Source organism: Lemur catta, chromosome 1 (genome assembly GCF_020740605.2).
Source record: "Lemur catta isolate mLemCat1 chromosome 1, mLemCat1.pri, whole genome shotgun sequence".
Taxonomy (NCBI): domain Eukaryota; kingdom Metazoa; phylum Chordata; class Mammalia; order Primates; family Lemuridae; genus Lemur; species Lemur catta.
Genome location: NC_059128.1, coordinates 107,020,135 through 107,030,167, shown reverse-complemented (window position 1 = coordinate 107,030,167; position 10,033 = coordinate 107,020,135). Strand labels below are relative to the sequence as shown.

General features: G+C 58.9%; 1 protein-coding gene across 1 annotated transcript; it reads right to left on the bottom strand.

Moving 5' to 3' along the window:
• Positions 1 to 1,306: 1,306 nt before the first annotated feature.
• Positions 1,307 to 8,297, bottom strand: CNN2 (calponin 2). The gene is made up of 7 exons (XM_045543347.1): positions 8,150 to 8,297; positions 4,598 to 4,719; positions 4,043 to 4,109; positions 3,816 to 3,953; positions 3,216 to 3,332; positions 2,918 to 3,064; positions 1,307 to 2,341 (listed from the first exon to the last, which is right to left on the bottom strand). Exons 1-7 carry the CDS (start codon positions 8,210 to 8,212, stop codon positions 2,066 to 2,068), a joined length of 930 nt encoding a protein of 309 aa, XP_045399303.1. The 5' UTR covers positions 8,213 to 8,297; the 3' UTR covers positions 1,307 to 2,065.
• Positions 8,298 to 10,033: the final 1,736 nt, after the last annotated feature.

Sequence of the window (10,033 nt, the reverse complement as noted above, 5' to 3'; positions counted from 1 at the left end):
CGCCGGAGCCGCGGTAGCCGAAGGAGGAGGTGGGATCACAGTAGGGCCGCGCGGAGCCGGTTTTCTTAAAGAGACCGCGCGCCTCTTGCTGCATCACGGTCGGGTGACGGGGTGCCCGGCTGGTCCCAAGCGGACCCGCCTACGGGCACGAGGCTAGGCCGTCCTTGGGGAGCCAGGCCATGTTCCCACTGCATAGCCGCTTGCAATACTGTTCCCCACTGTTCCTGGGGCAGCCTCACTCTCAGACTCCAGGACTCTATTTGTCCATCTGTAGAATGGGGTTCGACCAGAGTCATTATTGGTTCATTCGCCCCTCCACAAGCATTCCTTGGTTCCCACGACGGGCAGGGCGATGGCAGAGGCGGGGGAGGGGCCCCCAACATTTTAAGACTAGAGTCTTGGATCATAATGGCAACCCCACTAATGCTTCGGGCCAGGGGACACTTCAGCATGAAGTGAGGATGAAAGGAGAGCGTGTGGACCCACAGCTCTGACGGTGCTGGGAGAGCAAGACGCAAGACGTGTGGGGACGGAGGAGGTGGGGCTTTGAGGGAGGGAAGGAGGAGGGAAGGGAAGGAGGAGGGGAGGAGGAGGGAACTCCAGGCTGAGAGACACGGACAAGCAAAGGCCTGGAGGTTTGATGGTGGAGCCAGAGCTGATTGGGCCGGGGTGTGGGATGTAGCTGGGGACTCCCCCTTCCTTTCTAACTGGTGGTAGCCCAGCCTCCTCCCTTAACCCTAGTCCTGGCCCCTGGAATCACCCCTTCATCCTGGACTCAGTTGGGCCTCAGCTTCTCCCTCTCCCAGGGCTACTGTGGACGTTTCTCTTTGCCCCCACCCCCTTATCCCGCAGGGCCTCAGAAAAGACCAAAGCAAAACAGCCCCCGCCCCACCAAGGTTAAGTTCCACTACAGCTCTCAGACACTTCTTTTCCTAAAAAGAGAGGTTTTTATTGCTTTTGGTCCACAGTCGGTATTTCACATTATCTCATGGTCCCGGGGCCTGGGTGGGGGTCCCGTGCAATACTGGCAGGCGGGACACAGGGTAGAAAGGGGAGAAGGGAGCTGGGGGCTCTTTAAAACCTACTGAAGACCTGGTGTGGTGGCTCAGGCCTGTAATCCCTGCACGTTGGGAGGCCCAGGCAGGTGCCTCTACTAAAAATAGAAAAATTAGGTGGGCTGGGGAGGTGGGGGGACAGTGGCTGGAGCCTGTAGTCCCAGCTGCTGGGGAGGCTGAGGCAGAGGATCGCTTGAGACCAGGAGTTGGAGGCTGCAGTGAGTTACAATGATGCCACTGTGCTACACCCAGGGTGAGAGTGAGACTCTGTCTCAAAACAAACAAACAAAAACCCTAATGAGGCTCCACAGGGGGTGGGGGCAGGAGTTTGGAGAGGGGGTCTGGCTTTGCTTTAACCACTCAGAACTCCATTGTCCTGCATGGGCCTCAGTTTCCCCACGGGGTCCCTGGGCCAGCTCAGGGTTGTTGGCCTGAGGGTCCTAAGGAAATCCAGTTGCTCAGGATCCTAAAATAATTTAGGACTGTGGCCTGGCTGCCTCCCAGGGGATGCACTTCCCAGCACCCCTCCACCATCCCCGCCCCATTCCCTTGGAAAAAAGAATATTTTTCTTTTGTTAAAACTTCCTGAAACTTCTGTGGGTACAGAAACCACAAACTGATTGGTAGACAAAAGGGAAGAGAAAGAGTTGAAACCGGAAACCATTTGGGGGCCAGTTCCCCTCCCTGTGCAGGTCTCTCCTGCCCCACACGGCTCAGCTCAGCCTGGCTGGGCTCAGCCCGGCTCAGCCCACCACCTGCCTGTGCCCTGGCAGGGACCACCCCTAGCCCCACCACACACATATCTGGATACGGCCCCTTTGCCCTCAGCCTGGTGGCTCAGTCCTGCAAGGCAGGTGGGATCTGCCGCCTGATCCCACCCAGTCGCCTGTAGACCCTCGGTTGGCAGCACTGAACATGTTAAAAAAGAAAGAAAAAAAAAGCCGAAAACACAGAAAAACCCAAAAACCCAGATAGGATGATGATGTGGAGAGACAGCATGCATGGGTGCCTCAGTAGCCGGCCTCCTCCTGGTAGTAGGGGGGATACTCCGGAGCCTCGCCGGGGCCTGGGCAGTCACCGGCACCTGGTGGGGCCCCGTCAGCTGCCAGGCCTTGTGGGCAGTACTTGGGATCATATATCTGCCGGCCCAGGCCAAAGACCTGGCCGCTCTGGTTGGCGCCCTGCGTGTAGCCCATCTGCAAGGACATGGAGGAGTTGTCACACTTGTCGGTGCCTAGCTTGGTGTCATAGATGTGCCGCCGGGTCCCAGGAGCTGTCATGCCCACCTGGAGAGGGAGGAGAGAGTATCATCAGGCCAGACAGAAGAGGGGACCTTTCGTGAATTCCCACACCATTTCCCTCTGCCTCACCTTTGCACTTAGGGTGCCTAACTGCGGTGGTCCCCCCAAGCTTTGTTTGGACACCCCCTCCTTTCTGACTCTATGCTGAGCGTGAACCTTCATTACCAGGGACCCTCTCCCCTGTCTCAGCCCTGACCACCTGGAACCAGGAATGTCTGGGTCCAGCTCTCTCCCTGCCAGCCAGGAAGCTCCTCCTGGCGGCAGCTGAGGCCTTCTGGGGGTCTGAGATCTCCAGAACATTCACACTGATACATTCCACATGGCAGAAAACCTGGGAATCGCAAGATCTAAAAACATCAGAATTGGGTGGACCTTCTGGCAATCCTTGAGGGAAACTAGGGCCCAGAGTGAGGCAGTAACTTCCCCAGGGACACACAGCAAGCTGGAAAGAGAGCTGAGGCTGCAGAGACAGAGAGGGAGGAGGGAAACCCAGAGTGGGGTTTTCAGCAGGAGGTGCTCTCGGGGACAGGCTGGGGACAGCCGGGGACGGGGTGAGCCCACCTGGCTGGCACATTTGTTTGTGCCCATCTGCAGACTGATGGTTGAGTGGTCCATGGGCGGCAGGATATGGTTCTTGGGGTCGTAGAGATGCCGCCGCGTGCCGTACGCCGTCATGCCCGACTGGCTGGCACATTTGTTTGTGCCCATCTGCAGGGAGGTAGGCAGGAGAGATCAGGCCGTTGCCCCCAGTGGCCTCCAGACCCTCCCCCAGACTTGAGGTGATCCCAGAGATCCAGGGCGAGGTATCACATGGGAGCCCCCTGCCCTTGCTGCTGGGGGCCCCAGGGTCCACCCGCACCTGCAGCCCAATGACACACTGGCCCGCCTTCATGGTGGCATCGTCGAAGTTCCTCTCCTGCTTCTCTGAGTACTTGACGCCGATATCCACGCCACTCTGCAGCCCCTTGGTCTTGGCCTGGCAGGGGAGAAGGCAGGAGGATCAGAGATGGGCAGCCAGGGACCCCAAGTCCAGCCCCAGGGGACTCTGCATGCCCGTAACGGAGCTTCCGGCCACCCCACCTTAGGCAATAGCCTTCCTGGGCTGAGAACAAGAATTCTGGGGGTGTCCTGTCCTGTCCCCCTCTCCCTCTTCCACCACTTCATTCTACCCAGCCCCCCCTGCCACCCTGGTCCCCCTCTCACCTGGACACTGGCCCCCAGCACCCCCCTGGCCTGCACTCCCCATGTGGCAGCCATCGGGGGTTTCTGAAAACTCCATTTGGAGCACAATTCCCCAACATAAAAACCTTCCCCCTGTTCCTGCAACACTCCATCCAACCCAGTCCCTTTTCCTTCTGCCTGATTTACTGTTCCAACCCACAAAGAACGTGGACACATTTGCAGCCATCTCGCCTGCTGTGTGACTCGGGGCAGGTTGCTGCCCGTCCCTGGGCCTTACCTTCCCCGCCAGGGCCAGAAGAGACACCTGCACCTGCGTCATGTTCCCACTCTCAAACAGGTCGTTGGCCTCGAACAGGTCCACGGGGTTCATGCCGTAGCTGACCATGGCCTTGATGAAGTTGGAGAGGTTTTCTAGCTGGGAGGGGGCAGGAGAGGGATGGTGAGTGGACCTCAGTCTACCCACCTGTCAGGTGGGATCCTAACTCCATCCCACCAGTCCCTCACCTGGTGCCAATTTTGCATGGAGCGGTTGATCTTGGGGACTGAGCCTGGCTGCAGCTTGTTCATGAGTCTGGGGAGGAAGGGAACAGGAACCTCCCTTAGCACAGAGAAACCCTAAAGACCAGGGTCCTAATGTCATCCACTCATGTCTTCCTGGGCAAACCTCTCACCAAACCTCAGCCTCCCCTCTTATAAAGCGATTTTCACCCACCAAACAAGCAAAGCTGCCAAACACTGACAATAGCCAGTATTGGGAGTATAACCCAGAACCACTGATTTTGGGGAGTGAACCTGGGAGTTTCCATTAAAATGTTTAATGGGCAAGACCAGGGAATGTTTGAAGGATGGTTGAATAGGATGCGACAAGGAAAGGCCTCTGGAAACTTTATTCTACCATGAAAGGGAGGGAGTAAGGTAAGGATGCCCCCTGCCAGAGAGCCTCAACAAAGCAATAAGACAAGAAAGACGCAAGACTCAGCAAGTGAAAAGCAAGCTTCAAACAGCGTGTGGGGTGCAACCAGTCAGGGTGATAAAGCATGTGTCTGTGTATGTACTCACGTGCATAAGATAATCCCATCCTTCAGACCTTTCTGGAAGTCGGGGCCGATAGGGAGGCCAGTGAGACCCTCAATCCAGCTGCGGAGTTCGGCCTCCTTCTGAGGATCATATTTGGACAGGAGCTGGCAGGGCAAAGGGCACAGGGCTGAGCTGCAGTGAGGAGATACCCAGAGAAAGCCCCCAAGGCTCCTCATGGAGTGGGGCCTGTGACTCCAAGGCAAGAAGACACAGAGGAGCCTGGAGCTCCCCACCCCATCCAAGCCCACCCTCCCCTTTCCCACCAGCAGTGCCACCCCACTCCCCCACATCCATGAATCCATGTCCCATTTCTGTGGATCTGCCTGTTCTGGACATTTCATATAAATGGAGTCACACACTGTGTGTCCTTCTGTGTCTGATGTCTCTCACCGAGCTCAACGTCCTCAAGGTCCACCCATGTTGTAGCCTGCGTCACAGCCTTGTCCCTTTTCATGGCTGAGTAATATTCCACTGTATGTACTGCATGAATGGACCACATTGTGTTTATTCACTGATCCTTGATGGACACTTGGGTTGTTTCCACCTTCTGACTGTTGTGAATAGTGCTGCGGTGAACATGGGTGTGCAAGTTTTGTTTGAACACCTGCTTTCAATTCTCCTGGGTGTGTACCCAGCAGAGGAATTGCTGGGCCATGTGGAAATTCTGTGTCTAACTTACAGAGGAACTGCCAAACCTTTCTGTGTCTCAAACCTGCCAGGCTATTTCCTGCCTCAGGGCCTTTGCACACACTGTACTGTCACTGTGGCCTCAGGTGTTTGCCTGACTCCATCCCTCCCTTCAGTCCAGCCACAGATTGAAGGTCACCTTCTGGGGGAGGACTCCCCTTGCCACTCTGGCTACAACGGTCCCCCTCATATCCCTGTCTCTCTGACCCGACTTTATTTTTCTTCCAGTGTTTTTCTCCACCTCCTGTTACATGATGTATGTCCTTGCTGAAGGTCCAAGTCCCCTACATCCTGCTCGGTGCTGTCTCTGCGGTCACTGGTGAGCTGTATGAAAATGCTTAAGGTCCTCTGTGAGGTTAGTGCACACCGCTGCCCAGGAGCACACAACTGCCTGTTCCCCACTGCAGTATCTCAGAGCATCAAAGGCCAGGAAAGCAGGAATGGCCGGGCCCAGGGAGACCCACGGGAGATGCAGGGAGATGGGGCAGCCTGGACCAGCTCCTGGATCCCTCCCTGCCCCCTGTCCACAACCAGACTGTGCAGCTCTGGGTGTTTCTGCTGAAGAGTCCACTGCCCTCCTCTGCGCCATGAGAAAGGGCGGCCTTTCCCCAGGGGGACAGCAGGACCCAGGAGCAGGCCCGACCCCCGCCCCAGCTCTGCGCCCACCTCCCTGCATGTCTCTCAGCCTCAGTTTTCCCATCTCCCTTGGGTAAGGGTCTCCAGAGCTGCGCCCTCATTTCCTGGCTCCCGCCTGGGAACCCCACAGCACAGAGGAGACAAAGGCGCTTGCTCTCCTGTCCCTAGTTCCCACGGCCTCTGGGGGGAGGGGCAGCCCTGCCCAGACGGTGGCTCCATCCACCCCAGGAATGAGAAAGGCAGGCCCGGAGCACTGCCCTGCCCAGCTGGGCCCTGTCCTTTCCGGCTCCTGGGGTGGAGAGGCCAGGTTCCAGGACAGAGGTGCCTGGCCTGCCCTGCCCACCCCACCCACCCGCAGCTCCCTCTCCCGGCTGCCTGGAGGCCCTCGGCACATTCCTGCACACCACAAACTGCCAGGAATGCGCCGCTGCCTCCCCTGCTAAATCGGGACCAGCTGCTCCCAGCGGGTCCAGACCCCCCAGCGGGGATCGCAGGGCCTCAGAATCTCAGAGAGACAGCTGGACATAAGCCTGCCCCAGAGCCGTCCAGCCAGGGGTAAACTGAAGCACGGAGGGGCAGAGGAGGGAGGTCTCCGGGTCTCCCTCCTCTTAGGCAGTTAACACGGATGGGGGAGTGGGCAGAAGCCACAGGAAGCCGGTTTCCAATTGGGGTGTGACCCTTTAGCTGCCTGGCAAGCTGGCCAGACAGGAGAACTGAGACCCGGCAACAGGGATCCCCCGGGCTGTTCCTCCAGCCTCTCACCTCAGCCCCACCGGGGCAGGTGGCAGCCTGCCTGCCCACCCACCCTTCTCGTCTCCGGAAACTGCCCCACCCTCACGGAGCCCTGCCCTCTCCCACTTCCGCTGCCCCAGGTGTGGGGGTGCCCAGATTGCCTGGGGGAGCCAGGGGCCACAAGGCATTGGATCCCCCTGGTCCAGGTTCTAGTCTCAGCTCTGCTACTTGCAGGCTGTGCAGTTCTGGGCAACTGCAACACCGTCTCTGAGCCACACACGCATAGCAGCACCCCTAAAGTGCCTCTGTGCAGTTACAGGTGGGCTCAACATCCAGCCCTTCCCAAGTTTCCCAGAGTGAGGCAGCACGTTTAGTGGGGAGTCCAGAGCCTCTGGGCTCACTGGGGGACCCTGGCTCCCGCAAGCCGTGGCTTCCCCTTTTGCCAAAGGGCTTGTCACATGGGATGGCTTCCAGGAGCTCACAGGGGCCATGCAGAAATTCTCTCCCACCCTGTGTGTGGGCCCTGGGGTATCACCAGTGGCAGGTGCCTAGCAGAAGCTGGCAGGGCTGGTGCCTGTGCCCTTGGCGTGCCTGGGCAGGCTTCCTGGCAGGAGCCGGTGGTGAGGCCACATTCCCAGGTGCCTGGTGGGTGTGCGTGTGGGGATGGTCAGGATGACACCCCCTCCAGCTGGAAGGGCCCTAGGTGTCAGGCGGTGGACCTCCCCTCCCTAGCATGCCCCAGCCCCTGCTGTGTGACCCTTCAGAAGTGTCTGCCCCTCTCTGAGCCAGAATCACAAGTGGTTTCTTAAAAAGTATCTCCCCCTCGTCCCATTTCATGCCTCTAGGTTACAAAACCCATACATTTTTAGGGCCACCTTCAGGGAACCCCCTTGGTGTCCCTTTAAATTCATCAGCTAGGGAGGAAGAGAATGCAGAAGGAAACTAGCTGCCTAAGGGGACCCCCCCCCTCAGGTGTAAGAGAGGCCGGGGAAATTCCCGTGGGGGGGCTCACACCCTTCTCAAAAAAACACCAGGACCCCCCCTTCCTCTTCCCCTCCTGAAGCTTAAGTGGCCAAAAAAGGAGAAGTGTGGCCAGGAGAGGAGAAGCAGGGGCTGCGGGGTCCCCCAGGCCCCTCAAGGCATTCTTGGGCCTTGAAGCCTTCAAGGGGCCCAGGCCTGGGCGATGGGGAATCTGGGGGCAGGACTAGGGGAAGAGGTTAGGCCCAGCTGCCCCTTGATGCTGGGGAGATGGGTGGGTCACTTCCCCCAGATGTCAGACCTCACTGCTCCCCAGACTTGGGGAGCCCCAGGGAGCGCTCCCCAGACCACCCAGAGGCCAGGGAGAGGCGACACTTGTCCCAGGTGTGAATGCACTGCGCGCTTGTCGTGGGGGAGCCCGGCGGGGCGCCCCCACTTGTTGCCTGCACCGAGCGCGCGACGGCCGCGGCCGCGGGGCTCCAGGGCGCGCCCCCCACTCACCCGGTTCTTGACCTCGGCCGAAAGCCCGTACGAAGGTCCCTTGTTGAACTGCGTGGAGCTCATGGCTGGCGGGAGCGGCCGGGCGCGCGGGCCGGGACGGGGCGGACGCTGGCGGGGACCGCGGGGCCGGGCTGGGCGCCACGCCCCCCGCCGCCGATTGGCCGGGAGCGCTAATGTCCTTATAAGGCCTGGAAGCGCCGAATTCCTGCGGCCGCACACTTCCTGAGCCCCCTCGGTAGCCCCCGGACCCCCATCCCCAGCGGCTGGGAGGGGCTCCTCGAACTCTCTGAAACAACGGGAAACTGAGGCAGGGAGGGGCAGGGGCTCCGGACTGCCAAGACACAGCATCCCTGCCCTTTTCCTGCTGGGAGCTGCTAGGCGGCTCTCACACTTTCTGGGTCTCCGTGTACCCTTCTGCACGATGGTGGGAGAGCGGGAATTGAGGGGCAGCCCCCTGAATCCCTTTGGGGCACGAGTGAGAGCCCCTGTCTGCCACTTACAGGTGCCTCCCAGTCTAGCCCCCTCCCAGGAACTGATAGCTGGGGGTGGACAAGTGAACCAGGACAGGCTCCTCAGAGGAGGGGGGCCGTTGGAGCTGGGGCTTTGATGGGTGGGTAGGCGTTCTCCAGTCCAAAAGCGAATAGTGTTCCTGGTAGAACAAAAGGTATAAAGACCTGGAGGACTGACTGTCAGTGGTTGAAAGCTTGTAGAGATCAGAGCAGTTGGGGAATGGGGCGGTGTATGAGAAGGGGCTTTGAACTGGGGGCTGAGGGCCACTGGAGAATCCAGGAGGTGGGGAAGTGGTGAAACAGCAGAGAATTGAGGTCGGGAGATGCCCTGGGGACAGGGCTGAGGCTGCCAAGCACACCAGGCCAGGCACACAGTTGGCACTCCATAGGTGGTATCTGTCATTGGAGCTGGGGCTTTGATGGGATGGGTGGTTACAAATAAATCAATAAATTAATAAGTCAATAGCCAAATAAGTGGATTCACTTATCCAGGAATTCACTCACTTATTTGTTCATGCATGCACAGGTTTATTCATGAAAATCTCCCTGCCATGTCTTCTGGGACAATCTGTTGTTAGGAGACGCCGGCTCCTGGCGAACACCGCCTGGGAAGACAGAGCCAGGCACAGAGCCCCCCCGCCATGTGAGCAGGTGCAGGACAGAAGGATGGGCTTGGGGCCAGGGGTTCAAAGAAAGCTGCATGTAAGAGCAGATGTGGGAGAAGGGGTTTTGAAGCGTGAGTAGGAGTTTGACACATTGGACAAGTGGCTGGCTGGGCTCTGCGAGGGCTCAGAGTTGACTCACCCGTCCCTTCCCTGGGGCACATTCCTCCCTGATGCCCTACTCCCCAGATGTCTGTTTCTTCTCTGCCTGACTTTCTCCCCTTCTATCTGTCTGAAGGCTCCTTTCTTCAGGGTTCAAGTCCTCCCAGTGGTTTTGGGTAAACCCTTTCCCCTCTGGGTCAGTTTCATTGTCTCTGGAATGGGGACCAGTGAACAGTGACAATGAGACAGTCTGGTCCCGAGTGCAGGAATAGGTGCCTGAGTGGAGAGCCGTGGGGGTCAGCGGGGTGTGGGTGGTTTGGGTGGATCCTCTGTGGGTCCTGCAGGTGCACAGGCACCCGGGGTGCTGGAGGCCAGTGGCGGCAGGAATGTGGCTGGTGCAGTCCCCCAGGCGCCCCCTCCAGCCTGTGGGGGTTGGTGGATGTGGGCGCCATGTCCCTGGGTTGCCTCACAATGCTGTGGCCCCTGCTGTGTCCAGGGGGGGGGCCCCAGCAACCCTCAGGGGACACCGTCCTGAGCTGGGGGTCTCTGGGACAGGAAGGTTGCATGTGAGGCTGTGTCCTGGGCACTGGGTCCTTCCACAGTGTCTCAGG